Genomic DNA, 27,094 nt, shown 5'->3' with positions numbered 1-27,094 from the left:
TCAAATACTTTTTATATATATTTTTCTTTATACTTCCAAGGGATCTTAAAATTCAAAAATCAAATGAGCTAAATGTCATTTGGTATGACTTTCTTAAAACAATTCCATATGTTAGCTGAGTAGAACCCCCGCCTGGCCCCCAGTCTTAAAACAGGGCTGAGACTGTAGAAGGTTAATGATTGACCTTAAAGAACACACATTAGTTAGAAATACAGGCTAACTACTACAAACACGAACCTAAGTCATTAAAACATATATTCAATATTCTGTGTTTAGGCACATCTTCAGGTGCACGTCTCAAATGGCACCCCTTTATTTCCTGTACAGCGCACTCACAGACTCTGATTGGCCGTGTTCCACAGCATCAAAAGCTTGTTGTGTAAAGGGAAAAATTGCAACTGACTTGACCCTACATATAACATTGAGTAGGTCATTTTTAATGATCTAATGTGATTTGTAGATCAGTCGGGCTCGACTGCAAATGTCAAACACACCCATTGTGAAGCGAGACACCAGACAGAGCATTGTGGGTATTCATTATGGCTGCCCTCAGGGGGGTGACTCAGCTTCATCCTTGTCACTGATGGCAGATACTGCCAATAACGATAAAAAAAAAAAAAGCTGCCATTCACTCAGTTAGTAAAAACCACTACGAATGGATCAATAACGTTTTCTTTGAACGGCCGAGCGGATTGGTCCACTGGCTCATACTGAAAGCTGATTGGCCACGCTGGCTCACACTGAAAGCTGATTGGCCACAATGCACAGCATGTCATCATCAAGGGGTTGGATCTGGGCTGGCTGGATCGTCCTCTCTGTTGGTTCAGGACGAGTACGGACTAGGGGGGGGGGGTATGAGTTAGGGCATAGGGAGAAGGGGTTAGGGTCTAGAGTGTGACCCCTCTTTAGTCCATACTGCAGCACAGTCTTGATGGTAGGGAGTAGGGTCTAGGGGGGGGGGGGGGGGGGGGGGGGGGGGGAGTAGGGCGTCACCCTCTCTCCCAGACTCGAGGCAAGGGGTTAGAAGCTAGGGTGTGACCCCTTCTTGGTCCATACTAACGCCCAGAGCCTCTATATCATTACTGATATCAGAGATCATGCGGTCCCACTCGTCTCCTTCGGAGGGCACCAGCCCCTCGTCAGACCCAGCCCCGTCCCCTCCCGCCGCCCCGTTCCCATTGGTGGTTGAGTCGGAGGCGGAGCTGGCGGTGCGGCGGTAGCGTCCGAAGCTGTCAGTGATGATGCCACGGCCGTCCTTAACACCGATGGTCTCCAGGAAGTTCTCAAAGTGTTGGCTGTCCTTCTCTGGGATGAACGGCCTCAGACCTGGGTGGACATGGGATCGTAAGGGGGGGGGAAGGACAATGCACAGACAGTCTGAATCACAGAACCAGGGCTCTAAGCTGACTTTTTTTTTTTTTTTTTTACAAGGAGCCAAAGAAATTTAGCAGCACAATGAAAATTATTTTAGGTATTAAAGAGTCCCTCATTTCTCTAGACTCACTGCTGCTCCTAAATTAACAATCCAGGGCACACAGCACATATTTAGGCACATATGGGATTAAAATGGTCCCACTGTCGAACCCTGAGAGCCTTGTGTGAACTGAAAATAGTGCAGACTCATTTCACAGTCAAGCTGAAACAGCAGGGTCCTGTTCAATAAGGCACAATGTAGCAAAAACAGGGATTGGGAAACAAAATAAGCATTCTCATTGGTCAAGCTCAGGTAAAAATCTCCCGTTCGTTTCACAACTGTTTCCTGCTGCTCGGCTTGACCTCTGAACACAGCCCAGGTTTGACCTTTCACCCTGTGACCCCCATACAGGAAGTGGTTCTCACCCAGTAGGAGGAACTTCCTGCTGTCCCCGTAGAGCTGGCGAAGGTTGATACAGAACTCATGGACGGACGCTCCGTTACGGTACTCATGAAGAAGAGTAGCAAACTGCTGGATCTCCTGAGACGACAACTTGGTACGCAACTTAAAGAGGAAATGAGGGGGGAGGGAGAGAGAGAGGGGAGAGAGAGAGAGGGGGGAGGAGAGAGAGAGGGGAGAGGAGAGAGAGAGAGGAGGGGAGAGGGAGAGGAGAGAGGAAAGGGGGGAGAGAGCGAGAGGGGGGAGGGAGAGAGAGAAAAGGGGGGAGAGAGAGAAAAGGGGGGAGAGAGAGAAAAGGGGGGAGAGAGAAAAGGGGGGAGAGAGAGAAAAGGGGGGAGAGAGAGAAAAGGGGGGGAGAGAGAAAAGGGGGGGGGAGAGAGAAAAGGGGGGGGAGAGAGAAAAGGGGGGGAGAGAGAAAAGGGGGGAGAGAGAGAAAAGGGGGGAGAGAGAAAAGGGGGGAGAGAGAAAAGGGGGGAGAGAGAAAAGGGGGGAGAGAGAAAAGGGGGGAGAGAGGAAAAGGGGGAGAGAGAGAAAAGGGGGGGAGAGAGAAAAGGGGGGAGAGAGGGAAGGGAAAAGGTTAGAGAAAAATAAAATGAGAAAGCAGCTGTACCTATTTTATAGATCACCAAAACCACAACCTCATTTTATAGATCACCAAAACCACAACCTCATTTTATAGATCACCAAAACCACAACCTCATTTTATAGATCACCAAAACCACAACCTCATTTATAGATCACCAAAACCACAACCTCATTTTATAGATCACCGAAACCACAACCTCATTTTATAGATCACCAAAACCACAACCTCATTTTATAGATCACCGAAACCACAACCTCATTTTATAGATCACCAAAACCACAACCTCATACATCAAATCAAATGTCACATACGCCGAACACAACAGGTGTAGACCTTACCATGAAATGCTTACTTACAAGCCCTTAACCAACAACGCAGTTCAAGAAATAAGAGTTAAGATATTTACTAAATAAACTAAAGTAAAAAATTAAATAACAATAACGATGGCTAGAGTGGCAAGAAAAAGTACATGAACCCTTTGGAATTATTCTGGATTTCTGCATAAATTGGTCATAAAATTTGATCTGATCTTCATCTAAGTAACAACAATACACAAACGCAGTCTGGTTAAACTAATAAAACAAACAATTATAAAACTATGTGGTAGAGGCGGGGCACCCTGATCTCCGCCCCCTGTATTTCAGTATTTTTATTTCTGTATTTTCTTCACGCAAATGACGGGTCTCGGAGAAGCAGTATATCCTTCGCATCGGACTCATTAAAGAAAAAAAAATCTTAATCCAGTTCGTAATCTCTGTCCTGATATCCAGAAGCTCTTTTCGGTCATAATAGACGGTAGCAGCAACATTATGTACAAAATAAGTTACAAACAATGTGGAAAACCCCCCCCCCACAAAACAGCAGTTGTTTATGAGCCTGTAAACATCAGCCATCCCCCTCAGGCGCCATTATACATCCATACATGCACAGACACACAACACACCCACCCTACCGTGGTCATGTAGTCTTGTAGCAGCTCTGTGGCGGTGGTGCTCAGCTCTCCTTCGCTGGCTGTCTTGGTCTGAGGGGAGGCTGGGGTGGAGGTGGGGGACGGAGAGTCGCCCCCTGCCTCTAGAGACCCCTGGAAAGAACTATAGAACAAACAGAACCACATCATTAATACCCTACAGAACCACATCATTAAAACCCTACAGAACCACGTCATTAAAACCCAGAACCACGTCATTAAAACCCTACAGAACCACATCATTAAAACCCTACAGAACCACATCATTAAAACCCTACAGAACCACATCATTAAAACCCTACAGAACCACATCATTAAAACCCTACAGAACCACATCATTAAAACCCTACAGAACCACATCGTTAAAACCCTACAGAACCACATCGTTAAAACCCTACAGAACCACATCGTTAAAACCCTACAGAACCACGTCGTTAAAACCCAGAACCACATCGTTAAAACCCAGAACCACGTCGTTAAAACCCAGAACCACGTCGTTAAAACCCAGAACCACATCGTTAAAACCCAGAACCACATCATTAAAACCCTACAGAACCACATCATTAAAACCCTACAGAACCACATCGTTAAAACCCTACAGAACCACGTCATTAAAACCCTACAGAACCACATCATTAAAACCCTACAGAACCACATCATTAAAACCCAGAACCACATCATTAAAACCCTACAGAACCACATCATTAAAACCCTACAGAACCACATCATTAAAACCCTACAGAACCACATCATTAAAACCCTACAGAACCACATCATTAAAACCCAGAACCACATCATTAAAACCCAGAACCACATCATTAAAACCCTACAGAACCGCATCATTAAAACCCTACAGAACCACATCATTAAAACCCTACAGAACCACATCATTAAAACCCAGAACTACATCATTAAAACCCAGAACTACATCATTAAAACCCTACAGAACAATAGCAAGCTGTCACGGTCAAAACATATAGACACAAACGGTTGCTAAAATAGGAAGAGGTCTGTCCATGATAGGGCGTTGCCTTCTTGACATCTCATTTGACCAGACAGGTCCTACAGGCCCTAGTTTTGTCGCACCTGGAGTACTGTCCAGCTGTGTGGTCACCACCGCCTGAGAACCTTCCGCCTGAGAACCTTCCGCCTGAGAACCTTCCGCCTGAGAACCTTCCGCCTGAGAACCCTGGAACTAACTGCATAACACACAGACATAATTCTAGCTACTTACAAGGTGCTGGCCTCTGCTTCGAATGATTCCTTAAGGTCCACCTTGCTTGAAGAGTCATCTTCACAATTAGAAAACATAAATGGATTCATATTAATAATTTTTTATTGCTGCTCTTAGTAACATTGAAAACATTTTGAGGTGGACAGAGCCTCATCACTATAGAGAGCACATGAGGTTGGTGGCTACTTAATTGGGTAGGACGGGCTCGTGGTAATGCCTGGAGAGGAATTCAGTGGAATGGTATCAAATACATCCGACACATAGTTTCCATGTATTTGATGCCAGTCCATTCGCTCGGTTCCGGCCATTATTATGAGTCGTCCAACCTCTCAGCAGCCTCCACTGGTAGAGAGCGGTGTCAGCGTCAGTGTGGGATTGATTGATTGATATGTTAATTGATTGATGTCCTCACCACTGTAGAGAGAGAGGTGTCTGGTGGGGGTAGTGGCTCCGTCAAAGATGGCTCTGTCCAGGAAGTCTATAGTGGACTCAGTATAAACTATCTGGAACACCTGGCTGAGCAGGAGACACAACTCCTCTGCTGCTGCCTGCAGACGACAGGAAACAGAGGTAAGTTCAACAAAGGGGAAATAGTTTGGGAACATAGCCAACAGTCTGAGAAAGGTAGTAGTGTGTTTGTCGATAGCCAGCAGGAGGAGGCAATGTGTGTGTGTTAGATACCTTGTTGTCTACAGCCAGTACTAGCAGACAGCAGACCTCTATCAGTACAGCCCCGCTCTCAGACAGAGAGCTGAGGGTCTGGGACTTAGACAGGTCAGGACAGGTACTGGAGCATGGGGACACACCTGCGTCCTGGGCTGGTGAACCAGAGAGAGAAAACACACCAACATTACACTCACAATAATCAGCTTTCCTTTTAAAGATTATTCTGTATGCATCTAGATACATGGGCTCCTCTGATACAGGAACGATACGTATCTAGATACATGGGCTCTTCTGATACAGGAACGACACATATCTAGATACATGGGCTCCTCTGATACAGGAACGATACATATCTAGATACATGGGCTCTGATACAGGAACGATACATATCTAGATACATGGGCTCCTCTGATACAGGAACGACACATATCTAGATACATGGGCTCCTCTGATACAGGAACGATACATATCTAGATACATGGGCTCCTCTGATACAGGAACGACACATATCTAGATACATGGGCTCTGATGATACAGGAACGATACATATCTAGATACATGGGCTCCTCCGATACAGGAACGATACATATCTAGATACATGGGCTCCTCTGATACAGGAACGATACATATCTAGATATATGGGCTCTGATACAGGAACGATACATATCTAGATACATGGGCTCTGATACAGGAACGATACATATCTAGATACATGGGCTCCTCTGATACAGGAATGATACATATCTAGATACATGGGCTCCTCCGATACAGGAACGATACATATCTAGATACATGGGCTCTGACACAGGAACGATACATATCTAGATACATGGGCTCTGATACAGGAACGATACATATCTAGATACATGGGCTCCTCTGATACAGGAACGATACATATCTAGATACATGGGCTCTGATACAGGAACGATACATATCTAGATACATGGGCTCTTCCGATACAGGAACGATACATATCTAGATACAGGAACGAAAAAAGGTAAAGCCCTCTGTGTAAAAGGGGCTTAAGATGGCTGGCTACCCATCTTGAGCACCACCAGGTGTAGTGAGGTAAGGTAGGTAGTAGAGCTGGGCGATATGCACAAAAACCATATAGCAATAGATTGCCTGAATTGATACAATAACTATATATATGTGTATATATATATATATTTTTTTTAGGTGGTAGATCAGCTGTAATATTGCGGACAGATTAAGGGTTCTATCAATATAATTCTTTGCATAATTTCCAATTATATATATATATATATATATATATATATATATATATAATTTTTTTAAATGTCTTTATTTCCCCCAATCCTCTCCCGTAATTGGAGTAAACTACTGTACAACAATACTCAGACTTCTACAGAACATATTACAGGCACTATTTTCCTTTAGTCCTTCAGCTACCCTCAACCCCTCCAATCTATCTCTGAAAACCATCTAGTTTTTACTTGCCAAATTAACAAAAATTATGTTTACTAAGAGTATTATATTATTGATCGATTGACTATGGGTTTTCAAAATCACCCAGCAGTGCTATTTGCAGAGTTATTTTTCGGTAAATGTCGCGATTTTTCAACCATTCCTAAACCTGCGACCAAAATACGGGCAGTACCAAAACAAGAAATCGAATGATTCTGTTTCTTCGTAGGAAAATCTGCAGAGCTGGGATGGTTGTATCCCCTATATACATAACATTAGATTGGTTTCAATAATTTTGTATAATAATTTAAATTGCTAAACTACATTTTGAATCAGGCGTTGTTTTGTGTATCAGTTCATAAACCATGTGCCATGGAATCAGCACATTGAAGATCTCTTCACAACTATCTGTATGGGGCAGCAGTTTAAAAAAAATGTATCCCTAAATGTAACTTGTATACTCTTATTTCCCCCCCCCCCCCCCCCCCCCCAATTTAAAAAAAAACTTTGGCCTTTAATGTAGATACATGGACAAGTTCCTTACCTTCACCCCCTTCGACTTGCCTCCTCCATTTTCGCAGTAATGCTGCATTGACTTGGTTGTAATTTTGGATACAGCAGACGTTCCCATATATTTTAGATAGCTCCATGTGTGACATAACTCCACCACTCCTATTTATGCTATCATTAGCACATTTTTTTAAAACACTTTTCCTCCCCAAAAACATTTTTTTTTGGGGATCAATTAGTATATTTGAGTTTAACCATCTTTGTTCTGTCTTTTCTGGTGGATTAAACTGAAATTGCAACCAACTTTCTATGGCTTGTTTTAAAAAGATAACGATATATTCGAGATTATTTAATTTTCAAATAACCGGAAGTGATAGGTTGTAATTTAGCTAAAGGGAAACATTTTGGAACCCGGGGTGAGGTGTTCTTACTAATCTGCTGGAGAACCAGCTCGGATTTAACTATAAAACTTTTGTATGACTGAAGCCTTTAGTGAGAGGTCCAATGATTTAATATTTAACAATTTCCTCCCTCTGAATTCATATTCATTATATAAATAGGCCCGTTTAATTTTGTCTGGCTTTCCGTTCCAAATAAAGTGGAATATTTTTTTGCTCATATAATAAAAAATAATAAAAAGTCGTTAGGTGTAGACAGAGCCATTCGTAAATACATAAACTGAGATATGACTAAAGAGTTAATCAGGGTGATTTCTCCACAAATAGGTGTTCTCTCCTTGTTAGCAAGATCTTATCTATTTCTGCTAACTTTCTATTAAAACACAGTGCAGTGAGATCATTTATTTATTCAGGGATATGAATACATAGTATGTCCACTTCACTGTCAGACCATTTTATTGGTAAACTAGATGCTAATGTAAAAGTTTTCGTTTTTAGTGACACAATACATACAAATTTACTTGTCATAGTTTGGTTGTAATCAAGAGAGGTTAGAGAAATTATCAAGCATCTCTTTGAGGCTGTGCAGGGAACCAGATTGCGGATTAAAAAGAAAACATGAGTCGTCTGCGTACAATACCTTTGTTTTTAAGCCTTGGATTTCTAGCCCCTTGATATTATTGTTCGATCTGATTTTAATAGCTAACATTTCGATGCCCTTAATAAATATGCCGATAATAGACAACCTTGTTTTACTCCTCTTCATTGTTTAATACTTTGAGTAGTATCTATTATTTACTATTTTACACCTAGGGTTACTTATACATAACCCATTATATAAGAGATTCTCCTAAATTAAAATAGTCAAGGCATTTATATATAAATTGTAGTTGTACTTTATCAAAGGCCTTTTCAAAATCAGCTATAAATACCAAGCCTGGTTTCCCAGATTTTTCATAGTGTTCCATTGTTTCCAGTCCTTATCTTATATTATCTCCAATGTATCGTCCATTAAAAACCTGTCTGTTTAGCATGAATAATATCCGACAATACCTTTTTCCATTCAATGCGCTTTGCATTTTGCTATAATTTTAGCATCACAACACTGAAGTGTAAGGGGCCTCCATTTTTTTTTTTAGGTGGATTGGATCTTTATATTTACCACCAATCAGACCTTCTTGCTGAGTATCTGAGAATCTACCACTTTTCTAGTTGTGGTTAACACATGCTAATAATAGACATCTGATTACATCGAAAAAGGTTTGATATACCTTAACTGGTATGCCATCCAGCCCTGCAGTTCTTCCGGACTTAAAGGCTTTAATTGCATCAATAAATACCTCCTCTGTAATTTGGCATTCACATGAATCTTTCTGTACAGATGTTCATTTTACATTATTAATAGAAACAATAATTGCGATTAACTTTGGTTAGTGGAGATGGAGAATGAAGTGAAAATGTATGCTTAAAATGTTTCTCTTCCAAGATATAATTTGGTGAAACATGGATGACTCCATCATTACCATCTAGTTCCTGTAAATTATTTTCGGTAGCATTTCTATGTTGAAGATTAAAAATAAATATATTACACTTGATCTTTCTTTTTGTTTTCCTCTAACGTACTCTGAGCCTCTATGCTACAGTTTGTATTGCTATCCATCAGCTGTACGGTTAGTTCCTCCATTTCCTTTGTTAATGTTAACTCTTTTGAGACTAAATTGTTTTTGTTAAAGATGGGTATTGAATTGCAGCATGTCCTCTCTAAAGGCACATTTTAAAAGTGTCCCATACTGGGGGATCTGCTAAACCTATATGTTATGTAGGAAAAAAAATCTATAAATTACTGTCTTGGTTAAAAACAAGTCCAGTAGGATTTGATAACATTTCCAATATCCTCGCACACGTAGAAATTCTGTAAGAGTATGCCAATTATTTGATGGTCCGACCGCATTCTGTCCCCTATCAACACTAACCTTTAATGCCAGAGAGAATGACATAAGAAAATAGTCAAGACGACTAGCTTGATTGAGCCTCCGCCATGTATACCTCACTAGGTATTCTTGATTTTGGGCTCCCGAGTGGCGCAGCGGTCTAAGGCACTGCATCTCAGTGCAAGAGGCGTCACTATAATACCTGGTTCGAATCCAGGTTGTATCACATCCGGCCGTTATTGGGAGTCCCATAGGGCGGTGCATAATTGGCCCAGCGTCGTCCACGTTTGGCCGGAGTTAGGCAGTCATTGTAAACAAGAATTTGTCCTTAACTGACTTGCCTAGTTAAATAAAGGTTAAATAAATTTATTTATAAAAAAAAAATCATGTGCTTGAGGGTGATAAGTTTGTAGTGTGATTTCCTTCAAGGTCCATGGAGGTATTTAAAACTGTAGTTATAATCTCTCACCATAATAATATTGCTTGTAGGGTTGATACATTATTCTACATATCAACGATAAGTTCAGAACATTAATACAATGTTCTGTGTTTACGATCCTTTACACTATTAGTAGTTCCATCGTTGTAGCCATTAACAAATCAGCCATATTAGCAAACATTTCATTTCAAACTTCACATTTCTCTAGTTTCGGGTACTTATCATGATGAACAACAATATTAGCAAAACGCCTGCGATAAGTGATCAATATGGTCAGTTGTCGATAATTTTTGGATTATCGTCCCAGCTCTAGTAGGTAGATAGGTGGTTAGGTACCTGTCTTGAGCACCACCAGGTGTAGCGAGCTAAGGTAGGTAAAGTGGTTAGGTACCTGTCTTGAGCACCACCAGGTGTAGTGAGTCGTCTCGTATGTATGACACGGCAGCGATGTCGTGGATGGGAACACGCAGTATGATATCCTCTCCATCCCGCCACACCAGCTTCACATTATAGGCCGACAGACTGACCACTGCATCCTGCTCCGTAGTAAGCTGACCCGCCAACTGGTGGGACTTCTAGGTAACCAGGAAATGACGTCACAGTTTCACTCATGTTGTCGTTCCCGTGGCAACACAATATATCCCCACGACTCTACCATTTATAATCATTTCAAGTCTAAAATGTAGTATTTTCTTTGTAACGTCGTGGCAAAGTGAAATATCAGAGGCTTTATTCAAAATGATAAAAGAAAGATAACCTTTTTTTTTTTTTTTTACCTCCTGTGAATAAATCTTGACTTTTTAAAATTCTTTAGTGAACAATACAAGGATCCATTTGGAGATGTAACTTACCCTGGCATTGTCAATGAGCTGTAACACCTCCGTTCGACTGGAGGGGTTCAAGTACCCTGGTACTGACGTCAGCTGGCCCAAGTACTACAGAACACACAGGTAACATTGGAACAGAGGATAAAAATACAGACACTTGATTATTAGTTTTTTTTTCAGAAGCTGTGGAGAAACCCTGGGCTGTGCAGCTATCACCGACACAGTCTTAGTTCCCAGTCAGTCATTCCTCCAGCCCTGGGAGCCTTGACCCGCTGACCTCTCACCTTGACTTCCTTCTCTACGTAGTCATTGAGCAGGATGTCAGGGTCGATGCGGTGGTCGGGGAGGGAGAGGGAGAAGGTGTGGAGGGCACGGCGTTCTGTAGTCTTCTCCTGAGCCTTTTTATCTCTGCCCTTTTCTCCCTTCAGAAACACGCGCTTGAAGGGAGACACGATACCTGGCTGCAGGGGGAGGTAGAGGGAGGGAGGGAGAGGGGATGGAAAGAGAGGGAGGAGGGAGGGTAGAGAGATGGTGACAGGGGGAGGTAGAGGGAGGGAGCGAGGGAGGGAGGGGAGAGGTATCGTATTAATTCACAGTAACATCAAAGTATCAATAATATAAAGTCACCTAGGCCAGAGTATCTTTATGTTTATCTGTAGGCTAAGCCTACCTGTCCGTATCGGGCTAAGCCTAGCCGTCCGTATCGGGCTAAGCCTACCCGTCCGTATCCGTCCGTATCGGGCTAAGCCTACCCGTCCGTATCGGGCTAAGCCTACCCGTCCGTATCGGGCTAAGCCTACCCGTCTGTATCGGGCTAAGCCTACCCGTCCGTATCGAGCTAAGCCTACCCGTCCGTATCGGGCTAAGCCTACCCGTCCGTATCGGGCTAAGCCTACCCGTCCGTATCGGGCTAAGCCTACCCATCCGTATCGGGCTAAGCCTACCCATCCGTATCGGGCTAAGCCTACACATCCATATAGGTAAAAGGTTTGTGAAGCCTGCAGAGTTACAAAGTGGACTAGGCCTAGACCTACTTCTGCTGTTACCAAGCCTTGTCCGTTCTGCTGCCCCAGTGTTTACTCTGGCCTTGTCCGTTCTGCTGCCCCAGTGTGTTTCCTCTGTTGGAAGCAGTGCGAGCTACTAATTGTTAGAGCATTTGGCCAGTAACTGAAATGTTGCTGGTTCGAATACCCGAGCCGACAAAGTGAAAAAAATCTGTCAATATACCCCTTGAGCTCTTAACCCTAATGTGCTCTAGGGGCGCTGTACTACCATGGCTGACCATTGTGAGAGAAAAAAATTACGTATTTACCTGATTTGTTTGATATTAATAGCCAAATTATATACGTAACAAATAGTAAGATATTTCTGTTTTACCAATGCTGTGTTTTTGTAAAAGGATGGTCTCCACTCTAGTAGGCTGGACACTTGAACTATTTAACAATGCTTTCTGATAAAAAACTAGTTCATTGCATCCGCCGTGGAGCCCAGTTTCATAATATGACCATATTTCCCAGCTGCTTGCCGTAGTTTTGAAGTAATCACGAGAAGAAAAAAAAAAACAGGCCTTATTTTAGAGCATTTTTTCTACCTGCCAGCTCCAATTAGTTCTATTGAGCACCGTGGAACCAATTTTTGTCTTCTGAACGTTCTATTCCCAGCCTCTTGTTCTACGTCACAATGCCTGCTTTGCTATTGATGGCAATGAGACCTGCTCACGTTGTTGGTAGTTCAAATTTAAACAAACAAAAAAAATGACTCATGGAACTCTGAGGTCGTCCCATTGTTTCCTATAGGGGGAAAGATAGGCATGCTGGTCTATTTCGCCAAAGGTCTCGTAACGTGTATATTTAGATTTTTTTTCAAGTCGGACACCATTTTAAAAATCAAGAGAATCTCCTCTTTGTAATTATGCAAGTCTGGGCAGAGAGCTCGGTTGTCATCGATCACTAGACCAGAAATATTCAGAAGTTTATTTTTTCCCTACTTTCTCATTTTACGCAGCCATAAACAGTTGACACCATCGAGGTGTGGCTGTTTACTTTCTACACTAGTTGTTTTGTTTCCAGTTTTGTCCAACGAACAGATTGTAGTGGTAAAATAAAAAGGGATAATTTTTGTTGTTGTGTCATTTAGGCAAAATGGAATTCTAAGTATCGCTTCAGTCAAAACAGGCTCTGCGAAAGTTCGATTCCATTCAGTTGCTATGTTCCAGCTTAGCCAAAGTTAATTTGCCATTTTTCAGCCTTGGGTGACTCGTTCTATTGTCCAGCTTAACTCTAGCTCCCTGCCGCTAATCTGGGCGTATGGTCAAGTATATGGGTTTTACTAGAGATAGTTTAGGAGTAGAACAATCCCTCATTGTTCCTAATCATTCTTGTAATTGGGAAACTAAGCCGGGTCAAAACACTGACCAGGTGCAGATAACGAGATGAACCCGAGGTAGCTTATGATGCCCCCCGATCTGCATGGGAGGGGTGGAACCATCCATGACTAAGCATTCTTAGTGTCAGCTATATAAGAACCAGGATACCTCTGTAAGGGTTAGTGAAGAGTGTTGGGTCAACCAGCCTCATTACTGCAGAGCACTCACTCCATTCACGTGTGTGTCGTGTGACCTGTTCCTTATCAATACGTTTTGAATAAAGCAATACCCTCCTCATTATTGATTCGAGTTTCCATGACACCCTGTAAAACAACATTACTGCACCTATCTGCTGCATGTGACAATACAACATATGAGAACTGTGAGAGTGTAAGGCTGCTTCCAAACGGCACCCTATTCCCTATATAGTGCACTACTTCAGACCAGAGCCCTATGGCACCCTATTCCCTATATAGTGCACTACTTTAGACTAGAGCCCTATGGCACCCTATTCCTTATACAGTGGGGAGAACAAGTATTTGATAACCTGCAAAATCTGCAGTGTTTCCTACTTACAAAGCATGTAGAGGTCTGTAATTTTTATCATAGGTACACTTCAACTGTGAGAGACGGAATCTAAAACAAAAATCCAGAAAATCACATTGTATGATTTTGAAGTAAATCATTTGCAATTTATTGCATGACATAAGTATTTGATCACCTACCAACCAGTAAGAATTCCGTCTCTCACAGACCTGTTAGTTTTTCTTTAAGAAGCCCTCCTGTTCTCCACTCATTACCTGTATTAACTGCACCTGTTTGAACTCGATACCTGTATAAAAAGACACCTGTCCACACACTCAATCAGACAGACTCCAACCTCTCCACAATGGCCAAGACCAGAGGACATCAGGGATAAAATTGTAGACCTGCACAAGGCTGGGATGGGCTACAGGACAATAGGCAAGCAGCTTGGTGAGAAGGCAACAACTGTTGCCGCAATTATTATAAAATGGAAGAAGTTCCAAGATGACGGTCAATCACCCTCGGTCTGGGGCTCCATGCAAGATCTCACCTCGTGGGGCATCAATGATCATGAGGAAGGTGAGGGATCAGCCCAGAACTACATGGCAGGACCTGGTCAATGACCTGAAGAGAGCTGGGACCACAGTCTCAAAGAAAACCATTAGTAACACACTACGCCGTCATGGATTAAAATCCTGCAGCGCACGCAAGGTCCCCCTGCTCAAGCCAGCGCATGTCCAGGCCCGTCTGAAGTTTGCCAATGACCATCTGGATGATCCAGAGGAGGAAGAAGGTCATGTGGTCTGATGAAACAGAAATAGAGCTTTTTGGTCTAAACTCCACTCGCCGTGTTTGGAGGAAGATGAAGGATGAGTACAACCCCAAAAACACCATCCCAACCGTGAAGCATGGAGGTGGAAACATTCTTTGGGGATGCTTTTCTGCAAAGGGGACAGGACGACTGCACCGTATTGAGGGGAGGATGGATGGGGCCATGTATCGCGAGATCTTGGCCAACAACCTCCTTCCCTCAGTAAGAGCATTGAAGATGGGTCGTGGCTGGGTCTTCCAGCATGACAACGACCCGAAACACACAGCCAGGGCAACTAAGGAGTGGCTCCGTAAGAAGCATCTCAAGGTCCTGGAGTGGCCTAGCCAGTCTCCAGACCTGAACCCAATAGAAAATCTTTGGAGGGAGCTGAAAGTCCATATTGCCCAGCGACAGCCCACGAAACCTGAAGGATCTGGAGAAGGTCTGTATGGAGGAGTGGGCCAAAATCCCTGCTGAAGTGTGTGCAAACCTGATCAAGAACTACAGGAAACGTATGATCTCTGTAATTGCAAACAAAGGTTTCTGTACCAAATATTAAGTTCTGCTTTTCTGATGTATCAAATACTTATGTCATGCAAATGAATTACTTAAAAATCATACAATGTAATTTTCTGGATTTTTGTTTTAGATTCCGTCTCTCACAGTTGAAGTGTACCTATGATAAAAATTACAGACCTCTACATGCTTTGTAAGTAGGAAAACCTGCAAAATCGGCAGTGTATCAAATACTTGTTCTACCCACTGTATATAGTGCAGTACTTTAGACTAGAGTCCTATGGCACCCTATTCCCTATATAGTCCACTACTTTAGACCAGAGCCCTATGGAACCCTATTCCCTATATATAGTGCACTACTTTAGACCAGAGCCCTATGGCACCCTATTCCCTATATAGTCCACTACTTTAGACCACTGCCCTATGGCACCCTATATAGTGCACTACTTTAGACCAGAGCCCTATGGAACCCTATTCCCTATATAGTCCACTACTTTAGACCACTGCCCTATGGCACCCTATATAGTGCACTACTTTAGACCAGAGCCCTATGGCACCCTATTCCCTATATAGTCCACTACTTTAGACCACTGCCCTATGGCACCCTATATAGTGCACTACTTTAGACCAGAGCCCTATGGCACCCTATTCCCTATATAGTCCACTACTTTAGACCAGAGCCCTATGGCACCCTATTCCCTATATAGTGCACTACTTTAGACCAGAGCCCTATGGCACCCTATATAGTGCACTACTTTAGACCAGAGCCCTATGGCACCCTATTCCCTATATAGTCCACTACTTTAGACCACTGCCCTATGGCACCCTATATAGTGCACTACTTTAGACCAGAGCCCTATGGCACCCTATTCCCTATATAGTGCACTACTTTAGACCAGAGCCCTGGGGGATAGGATGCCATTTGGGAAGTAGTGTTACTATCTCTGGTAGCAGCCCATGTTACACAATATTGCATGTTCCCAGCATATTCACCGCTAAAATAAAAAACACTACTCCAAGCATTACATTAGCTATGTGGTTTTATACGACACTGCTGTGAACATTACATAAAAACATGGTGTTGTAAACACACACACACACACACACACACACACGGCCGGAACATGGTTCTAAGTTATTAACCACAGACATTGACTAGGTATAAGAAACATCCACATCTTCCTTCCGCTTTCTCCAAATGTAAAAAGTTGACACTAAACTTTAAAAAAAAAAAGTAGAACACATTAACTCTCCACTTACAATGTAGACCTAAAGTATATATAGTTCCTGTTCGGGGTTAGCTGTTGAAGAGCACCGCTAAAACACCACCAAATACAGCAGCAAGAGAAGCAGTAAAATGAAGAGCTCCATTAGTGCGTTGACAACGTCACCCATGACGACAGATCAGACAAACGGATTAAAAACAAAAAAAAAGGAAACTAACTTTTCCCAGGTCGGACGCAGACATGTATTCCTACCTCAGTCTCCATTTAGCCTCAATGAAAGAGGAGCTGTTTGTGTCTGCCTGTATGTCGTCTGTGTCTGTTTGATGCCGTTACTGGGCGGTGTCTGACGGTGTCTGACAGTCTGATCACTGTGTTTTTTTTTTTTAACCCCGGTGTCCTGGCTAAATTCCCAATCTCAGCCTCATACCATCATGGCCACCTAATCATCCCAAGTTTCCAATTGGCTCATTCATCTCCCACTCCTCTCCCCTGTAACTATTTCCCCAGGTCGTTGCTGTAAATGAGAATTATTTCTCAGTCAACTTACCTGGTAAAATAAAACTATACAAAAACTGGGCGGTGTCTGGCTGATATGCCTGGTCCCTGGGCGGTGTCTGGCTGATATGCCCGGTCCCTGGGCGGTGCCTGGCTGATATGCCCGGGCGGTGCCTGGCTGATATGCCTGGTCCCTGGGCGGTGTCTGGCTGATAGCCTGATCCCCGGGCAGTGCCTGGCTGATATGCCCGGGCGGTGTCTGACTGCTGTTCCCTGGGTGACTGTGCGGTGTCTGGCTGGGCGGTGTCTGACGGATAGCCTGGTCCCTGGGCGGTGTCTGACTGGGCGGTGTCTGACTAATAGCCTGGTCCCTGGGCGGTGTCTGACTGGGCGGTGTCTGAATGATAGCCTGGTCCCTGGGCGGTGTCTGGCTGATATGCCCGGGCGGTGTCTGGCTGATATGCGCGGGCGGTGTCTGACTGATAGCCTGGTCCCTGGGCGGTGTCTGGCTGATATGCCCGGGCGGTGTCTGGCTGATATGCCCGGGCGGTGTCTGGCTGATATGCCCGGGCGGTGTCTGACTGATAGCCTGGTCCCTGGGCGGTGTCTGACTGGGCGGTGTCTGACTAATAGCCTGGTCCCTGGGCGGTGTCTGACTGGGCGGTGTCTGAATGATAGCCTGGTCCCTGGGCGGTGTCTGGCTGATATGCCCGGGCGGTGTCTGGCTGATATGCGCGGGCGGTGTCTGACTGATAGCCTGGTCCCTGGGCGGTGTCTGGCTGATATGCCCGGGCGGTGTCTGGCTGATATGCCCGGGCGGTGTCTGGCTGATATGCCCGGGCGGTGTCTGGCTGATATGCCCGGGCGGTGTCTGGCTGATAGCCTGGTCCCTGGGCGGTGTCTGACTGATAGCCTGGTCCCTGGGCGGTGTCTGACTGATAGCCTGGTCCCTGGGCGGTGTCTGACTGATAGCCTGGTCCCTGGGCGGTGTCTGACTGATAGCCTGGTCCCTGGGCGGTGTCTGACTGGGCGGTGTCTGACTGATAGCCTGGTCCCTGGGCGGTGTCTGACTGGGCGGTGTCTGACTGATAGCCTGGTCCCTGGGCGGTGTCTGACTGATAGCCTGGTCCCTGGGCGGTGTCTGACTGATAGCCTGGTCCCTGGGCGGTGTCTGACTGATAGCCTTGGTCCCTGGGGCGGTGTCCTGACTGATAGTTGGTCCCTGGGCGGTGTCTGACTGATAGCCTGGTCCCTGGGCGGTGTCTGACTGATAGCCTGGTCCCTGGGCGGTGTCTGACTGATAGCCTGGTCCCTGGGCGGTGTTTGACTGGGCGGTGTCTGTGTGATAGCCTGGTCCCTGGGCGGTGTCTGACTGATAGCCTGGTCCCTGGGCGGTGTCTGACTGATAGCCTGGTCCCTGGGCGGTGTCTGACTGGGCAGTGTCTGGCTGATAGCCTGGTCCCTGGGTGGTGTCTGACTGATATGCCTGGGCGGTGTCTGACTGGGCGGTGTCTGACTGGGCGGTGTCTGACTGGGCGGTGTCTGACTGATAGCCTGGTCCCTGGCGGTGTCTGACTGATAGCCTGGTCCCTGGGCGGTGTCTGGCTGATATGCCCGGGCGGTGTCTGACTGGGCGGTGTCTGACTGGGCGGTGTCTGACTGATAGCCTGGTCCCTGGGCGGTGCCTGACTGATATGCCTGGGCGGTGTCTGACTGGGCGGTGTCTGACTGGGCGGTGTCTGACTGATAGCCTGGTCCCTGGGCTGTGCCTGACTGATAGCCTGGTCCCTGGGTGTAACGCCTGCTGCTTCATTCACTTAGGTGTAACAGTTGGTACGTGAAGACTGACTGACGCACACAGTGTGTGTGTGTGTGTGTGTGTGTGTGTGTGTGTGTGTGGCTTTCTCCAGAGGAAAGGGAGTGTTTCTGCTTCTCTATTGCTGAGACACAAGAAGAGGAAGTATATCAACCGCCAACTTCCTGTGATGACACGTGCTGCACAAGTCGACAGTTTGAGTAACATTTAAAAATCGTTGTGAATGCACAAGTCCTGAACTCCTTCACGTGAGTCGTTTACTGTCAACGACAAGAGCAGTCCTATCTGACACATGATCCTCCAATCCACTAGAAGACGAGCTGGTAGTGCATTATTTAACATGCCTCTCGTCTCACCAGTAAGCCTAGTAGACTAGAGGATAGGTGCATTAACACTGCATGAGCCATGTGTAATGAAACACCACACTGTCCACAGCTACGACGGGTGACCCTGCCCTGACCAGGGGCCTCATTTATCGAAGGTGTGTGTGTGTGTGTACAAAAAAAAGACTCAACTTGACAGTATGGGTAGGCTACAGTATTGGGAGTAGAGGTTGACCGACTATGATTTTTCAACGCCAATACCGATTATTGGAGGACCAAAAAAAAAGCAGATAGCAATTAAATCGATATAGATATATATATAAGAACACTTTTATTTTAACTTAATATAATACATAAATAAAATCAATTTAGTCTAAAATAAATAATGAAACATGTTCAATTTGGTTTAAATAATGCAAAAAACACACTGTTGGAGAAGAAAGTAAAAGTGCAATATGTGCCATGTAAGAAAGCTAACGTTTAAGTTCCTTGCTCAGAACATGAGAACATATGATAGCTGGTGGTTCCTTTTAACATGAGTCTTCAATATTCCCAGGTAAGAAGTTTTAGGTTGTAGTTATTATAGGAATTATAGGACTATTTCTCTCTACACCATTTGTATTTCATATAGCTTTGACTATTGGATGTTCTTATAGGCACTTTAGCATTGCCAGCCTAATCTGGGGAGTTGATAGGCTTGAAGTCATAAACAGAGCTGTGCATCCCAGCATTGCTAAGTGCTGCTGTTTGAATGAATTCTTACGAGCCTGCTGCTGCCTACCACCGTTAAGTCAGACTGCTCTATCAAATATCAAATCATATACTTCATTATAATAAACAGACAGAAATACGAGCCTTTGGTCATTAATATGGTCAAATCCAAAAACTATCATTTCAAAAAAACTAAACCTTTATTCTAGAAATCAGTCGACCTCAAATTGTAGACCTCCCCAAGTCTGGTTCATCCTTGGGAGCAATTTCCAAACGCCTGTAGGTATCACGTTCATCTGTACAAACAATAGTACGCAAGTATAAACACCATGGGACCACGCAGCCGTCATGCCGCTCAGGAGGGAGACGAGTTCTGTCTCCTAGAGATGAACGTACTTTGGTGCGAAAAGTGCAAATCAATACCAGAACAACAGCAAAGGACCTTGTGAAGATGCTGGAGGAAACAGGTACAAAAGTATCTATATCCATAGTAAAACGAGTCCTATATCGACATAACCTGAAAGGCCGCTCAGCAAAGAAGAAGCCACTGCTCCAAAACCGCCATAAAAAAGCCAAACTACGGTTTGCAACTGCACATTGGGACAAAGATCGTACTTTTGGAGAAATGTGCTCTGGTCTGACGAAACAAAAATAGAACTGTTTGGCTATAACGTCCATCGTTATGTTTGGAGGAAAAAGGGGGAGGCTTGCAAGCCGAAGAACACCATCCCAACCGTGAAGCACGGGGGTGGCAGCATCATGTTGTGGGGGTGCTTTGCTGCAGGAGGGACTGGTGCACTTCACAAAATAGATGGCATCATGAGGTAGGAAATTGATGTGGATATATTGAAGCAACATCTCAAGACATCAGTCAGGAAATTAAAGCTTGGTTGCAAATGGGTCTTCCAAATGGACAAGCATACTTAAAGTTGTGGAAAAATGGCTTAAGGACAACAAAGTCAAGGTATTGGAGTGGCCATCACAAAGCCCTGACCTCATCCTATAGAAAATTTGTGGGCAGAACTGAAAAAGCATGTGCGAGCAAGGAGGCCTACAAACCTGACTCAGTTACACCAGCTCTGTCAGGATTAATGGGCCAAAATTCACCCAACTTGTAGAAGGCTACCCGAAACATTTGACCCAAGTTAAACAATTTAAAGGCAATGCTACCAAATACTAATTGAGTGTATGTAAACTTCTGACCCACTGGGAATGTGATGAAAGAAATAAAAGCTGAAATTATTCTCTCTACTATTATTCTGACATTTCACATTCTTAAAATAAAGTGGTGACCCTAACTGACCTAAAACAGGGAATTTTTACTAGGATTAAATGTCAGGAATTGTGAAAAACTGAGTTTAAATGTATTTGGCTAAGGTGTATGTAAACTTTTGACTTCAACTGTAAATTAACAGGCACAGCATTGATTATATGCAATGCAGAACAAGCTAGTAATATCATCAAGAATGTGTAGTTAAACTAGTGATTATGTGAAAATTGATTGTTTTTTATAAAGACACATTTAATGCTAGCTAGCAATTTACCTTGGCTTCTTGCAGCCACAAGGTCCTTTTGATGCTGCACTCGCCTAACAGGTGGTCAGCCTGCCACGCAGTCTCCTCGTGGAGTGGTAATCGGCGTCCAAAAAGGCAGATTACCGATTGTTATGAAAACTTGGGGGAAAAAATAAAAATACAATTTTTTTTTAAAAATCGGTCGACCCTCTAATTAGGAGCATGACATCATAGCCTATTTAATCTCAAAGCCTAAACCAAATGCAGGAGACAGAGCAAAGAAACAATCCTGCATTGATAAACAAAACATTGAACAAGAATTTGTATTTTGCATAGAAGTGTGGGCTGTAGCATTAACTGTTATATTGTTTGAAAGGACAATCAATCTGGCAGAACGTGCAGCCAGTGTTTGGCTCGCGGCAGGATGTATGCATTTCTTGTTTGGTTAAGACCAAACATTCTGCCCACACATCTACAGAAATGTGATCATCATACAGCAAATGAGGCCGTTTTTGTTACCATAGAAGGCGAACAGAAAGGTGTTTTTGTTACCATAGAAAGGTGTTTTTGTTACCATAGAAGAAAGGTGTTTTTGTTACCATAGAAGAAAGGTGTTTTTGTTACCATAGAAAGGTGTTTTTGTTACCATAGAAAGGTGTTTTTGTTACCATAGAAGAAAGGTGTTTTTGTTACCATAGAAGAAAGGTGTTTTTGTTACCATAGAAGAAAGGTGTTTTTGTTACCATAGAAGAAAGGTGTTTTTGTTACCATAGAAGAAAGGTGTTTTTGTTACCATAGAAGAAAGGTGTTTTTGTTACCATAGAAGAAAGGTGTTTTTGTTACCAAAGAAGAAAGGTGTTTTTGTTACCATAGAAGGAGAACAGAAAGGTGTTTTTGTTACCATAGAAGGCGAACAGAAAGGTGTTTTTGTTACCATAGTAGGCGAATGGAAGGTGTTTTTGTTACCATAGAAGGAAGGTGTTTTTGTTACCATAGGAGAACAGAAAGGTGTATTTGTTACCATAGAAGGAGAACAGAAAGGTGTTTTTGTTACCATAGAAGGAGAACAGAAAGGTGTTTTTGTTACCATAGAAAGGTGTTTTTGTTACCATAGAAGGAGAACAGAAAGGTGTTTTTGTTACCATAGAAAGGTGTTTTTGTTACCATAGAAGGAGAACAGAAAGGTGTTTTTGTTACCATAGAAGGTGTAACGCTCGTTCATGACCGCTAAAATATAATATGGCTCTCATTTATCAATGAAAACATGTATTTGTTGTGTGCGACAGTTTGATAAATCTAATCATTTGTGGCACAAGGAAATCCTACAATTCCACAAACACCAGAATATAGTAACACACCCCCATGCCACTGGCCCGGCCCGTATAAACACCCTGCCACTGGCCCGTATAAACACCCTGCCACTGGCCCGTATAAACAACCTGCCACTGGCCCGTATAAACACCCTGCCACTGGCCGTGGCCCGTATCAACACCCTGCCACTGGCCCGTATCAACACCCTGCCACTGGCCCGGCCCGTATCAACACCCTGCCACTGGCCCGGCCCGTATCAACACCCTGCCACTGGCCCGTAACAACACCCTGCCACTGGCCCGTATCAACACCCTGCCACTGGCCCGTATCAACACCCTGCCACTGGCCCGTATCAACACCCTGCCACTGGCCCGTATCAACACCCTGCCACTGGCCCGTATCAACACCCTGCCACTGGCCCGTATAAACACCCTGCCACTGGCCCGTATAAACACCCTTCCACTGGCCCGTATAAACACCCTTCCACTGGCCCGTATAAACACCCTGCCACTGGCCCGTATAAACACCCTGCCACTGGCCCGTATCAACACCCTGCCACTGGCCCGTATCAACACCCTGCCACTGGCCCGTATCAACACCCTGCCACTGGCCCGTAACAACACCCTGCCACTGGCCTGGCCCGTACCAACACCCTGCCACTGGCCTGGCCCGTACCAACACCCTGCCACTGGCCTGGCCCGTACCAACACCCTGCCACTGGCCCGGCCCGTAACAACACCCTGCCACTGGCCCGGCCCGTACCAACACCCTGCCACTGGCCCGTATCAACACCCTGCCACTGGCCCGTAACAACACCCTGCCACTGGCCCGTAACAACACCCTGCCACTGGCCTGGCCCGTACCAACACCCTGCCACTGGCCTGGCCCGTACCAACACCCTGCCACTGGCCTGGCCCGTACCAACACCCTGCCACTGGCCTGGCCCGTACCAACACCCTGCCACTGGCCTGGCCCGTACCAACACCCTGCCACTGGCCTGGCCCGTACCAACACCCTGCCACTGGCCCGTACCAACACCCTGCCACTGGCCCGGCCCGTAACAACACCCTGCCACTGGCCCGGCCCGTACCAACACCCTGCCACTGGCCCGTATCAACACCCTGCCACTGGCCCGGCCCGTAACAACACCCTGCCACTGGCCCGTAACAACACCCTGCCACTGGCCCGTAACAACACCCTGCCACTGGCCCGTAACAACACCTTGCCACTGGCCCGTACCAACACCCTGCCACTGGCCCGGCCCGTACCAACACCCTGCCACTGGCCCGGCCCGTACCAACACCCTGCCACTGGCCCGGCCCGTACCAACACCCTGCCACTGGCCCGGCCCGTACCAACACCCTGCCACTGGCCCGGCCCGTACCAACACCCTGCCACTGGCCCGGCCCGTACCAACACCCTGCCACTGGCCCGGCCCGTACCAACACCCTGCAACTGGCCCGGCCCGTACCAACACCCTGCCACTGGCCCGGCCCGTATCAACACCCTGCCACTGGCCCGTATAAACACCCTGCCACTGGCCCGTATCAACACCCTGCCACTGGCCCGTATCAACACCCTGCCACTGGCCCGTATCAACACCCTGCCACTGGCCCGTATCAACACCCTGCCACTGGCCTGTGAAGGCTACACTGCTTGCGTCCCAAATGGCACCCTATTCCCAATATAATGCACCACTTTCCAGAGCCCTATGGGTCCTGGTCAAAAGTAGTGCCCTTACATAGGGAATAAACACTAACTGGCATTAACATGCAGCTAACAGTTTACCAGACCGGTAGTCTGAATCTGTACAATACAACAGCACCATCTAGTGGACAGCATCAGACAGTACTGTTTCTGTCTAGTGGATTACATAACACTGTCTGTTTCTTCGCAGGCACTGTCTGTTTCTTCGCAGGCACTGTCTGTTTCTTCGCAGGCACTGTCAAGCACTCCCCCAAGCACAGTGGTCTGTGACCATGACAGGGTATACAGACTTTTGTTCCTGCCTAGCAAAATGTTTTTTTTTTTTTAACTTTATTCAGCTAACCAACTGCTCATAACTAGGCCTAATCAAGATCTGCAGGCCATCTAGAAGTTTCCCCAGGACCAGAGTTGGTGAGGTCTGGTCAGGATCAAAAGGACATGACAGAAAGTACCCCTCGTGTGGACTCAAGATGACCACCACCTAACAATGCCTTCCTAGGCTCCCAAAAAAATAAAAAAAATAAAAATAGGGCTTAAACCTTTCCCCACCTTGCTAATCTCAATACACAAAAGGACAAGAGAGTTACGGATACAGTGATAGTTTTTCTAAACGAGGAAACAACACTGGGATAAAAAGATGGTAGGCAAGTTCCCGGTTGGAGTTCCAGTCCCCAGGGTTGGAGTACAGTGTAGGCAGACTAGAGAAAGCAGTGTAACTTCCTGTCTGGTTTATGTAAGCCCTCCTTCCCTTCACCCACCACGCTCCAGCAGCCTGAACCACAGAGGGGAAAACATCCGTGTGTGAACCAGAGGGGGAAAACATGTGCACTACTCTTTTAAGTGAAATGAACATTCAACTGATTAAAATATAAATAATAAGACTCCTTGCCTCTCCTCTCAGCGGCTTCCTTTGTCCAACGTGTTTTCTAGCTTAACAGTTAGAGTCTGTCACACACTGAGAGAGAGATTCAGAGGAAGAAACTCTGTCTCTCGCTCTCCCTGCCAAGTGTCTACTGTGAGTGACACTGCAGACCACAGATGGAATGATTCACTGATCGGTATCAGTCCCGATTCAAATGTTTAAGATATGAGGAGTTCATCGGTCCGCAAACCCCCAAACCGAAACGTAGCATGCATCGGTCAGAAAAATCGATAATTTTTTAAAATATATTACGGATTGCCGATTCACTATTTTTGTTACTGCTCATTTTATATTCTTTCTACCGTCTGAAAATATCACATTTTTTAGATATCTACCGTCTAAAATATCTACTGCCAATCCTTCTCTACCACAGCTGACACTATAAACAAATCCCTACTGCCAATCCTTCTCTACGAGAACTGACACTATAAACACACCCCTACTGCCAATCCTTCTCTATGACAGCTGACACAGATGAGAGAGAGAGAAAGAGAAGAAAATCTGTGAGTGACCTGCCAGAGTCAAAGGCTTTTATTACAGTAGGCTTGGGCAATATCCAGATTGTCATACCTTCATAACAACCTTGTTCCAGGATATTCGGTAATATTAATGTGTTTATTATATATATTTTATTTAACTAGGCAACTCAGTTAAGAACAAATTCTTATTGACGATGAGACGGCCTACACCGGCCAAACCTGGACGACGCTGGGCCGATTGTGAGCTGCCATACGAGACTTCCAATCACGTGATACAGCCTGGATTCGAACCAGGGTGTCTGTAGTGACACCTCAAGCGCTGAGATGCAATGCCTTAGACCTCTGCGCCATTCGGGAACTATCCTGTAGTACTGAAGTGGTCCTGTGTGGCTCAGTTGGTAGAGCATGGTGTTTGCAACGCCAGGGTTGTGGGTTCAATTCCCACGGGGGACCAGTACGGAAAAAAATGTATGAAATGTATGCATTCACAACTGTAAGTCGCTCTGGATAAGAGCGTCTGCTAAATGACTAAAATGTAAATGTAAAATGAAGTTGAGGCCACAACAAACTGTAATTCGTAACATAAATGAAATGAATAAACAAATTAATAAATACCATACGAAATGTAACAAATCATACTAAATGGAGGAAGACAAAATGTATATTTAGTATTTTACGTCTACCCCTGAGTCCAGGTTGGTTGAACATGAATGATGTTTTCAAATGTAAGTTACCAATATTCTTGAAAATGTTTCCTAACTTTGTGGCCAGTGTGAGATCTTAGCTAGTTAGCTGAAAGACATGAACATTACCGTCCTGGTGGTATATAAACTGCTCAAATGTCGTTTATTTAGTCTTTTACAGAAATTACTCAAGTCACAAAAAAGAGAAATATTTCCCAAGATGTGTAGCAACATAACGTTATATATATATATATATATATAACGTTATGTATGTTTTGGTCAGTTACTTAAGTATAATGATGACAGTCACGAAACGACGACAAAAACCGACGCCCTGACAACCAAGATAGTTACGTGTGGTAGGAAACAGGCTAACTAGCTTGCTAGCTAGCTAGTTAATAAAGTTAAAAATCACTTACCTTTTTCACTTTTTTCACATCCTCTTCCATCTCTATGTGTAGATCCTGTTCATGCTCACTTCAACAGATGATTTCTTCAACAACTCCTATAAAGGCATCTAGAGCCAAACAGACAATATTTGACATTTCCACCCAAAGTAAAAGTTAGCATAGCTAGCCAATTCGCCTAGTGGGCCTTCTGTGCTCATAAAATGTGTGGAATAACAACAGTTTGTAACTTCGATAACATTCAGTTCTTGCGTTGTCCAAAAAAACACACACACAAAAAAACGTATTTCCTTATGTCAGTGACTTGGTATTATTAAAAACAACTACATGGAAAAGATAAAAGGGAATATAAAAACAGACAAAACAGCATCAACTTTTCTATCGTGTCGCCATTTTGAGTGTTGTTCTTTGGTGTCATGGTGTT

The 27,094-nt window shown here is 44.7% G+C and overlaps 1 protein-coding gene across 2 annotated transcripts; it reads right to left on the bottom strand.

Moving 5' to 3' along the window:
- ccm2 (CCM2 scaffold protein) lies at window positions 1-27,094 on the bottom strand. Of its 2 annotated transcripts, none has more exons than XM_029734429.1 (10): window positions 26,683-27,094; window positions 11,144-11,320; window positions 10,884-10,967; window positions 10,424-10,607; window positions 5,342-5,478; window positions 5,073-5,208; window positions 4,661-4,718; window positions 3,412-3,550; window positions 1,840-1,978; window positions 1-1,326 (listed from the first exon to the last, which is right to left on the bottom strand). In XM_029734429.1, exons 1-10 carry the CDS (start codon window positions 26,710-26,712, stop codon window positions 1,028-1,030), a joined length of 1,383 nt encoding a protein of 460 aa, XP_029590289.1. In that variant the 5' UTR covers window positions 26,713-27,094; the 3' UTR covers window positions 1-1,027. The 2 variants fall into 2 exon arrangements, with proteins under 2 accessions (XP_029590289.1, XP_029590290.1); XM_029734430.1 differs by lacking the exon at window positions 26,683-27,094 and adding an exon at window positions 16,555-16,657.

This window comes from Salmo trutta, chromosome 35, assembly GCF_901001165.1.
Source record: "Salmo trutta chromosome 35, fSalTru1.1, whole genome shotgun sequence".
Classification (NCBI taxonomy): domain Eukaryota; kingdom Metazoa; phylum Chordata; class Actinopteri; order Salmoniformes; family Salmonidae; genus Salmo; species Salmo trutta.
The sequence above is the reverse complement of the archived record's forward strand: the minus strand, read 5'-3'. Positions and strand labels throughout refer to the sequence as shown.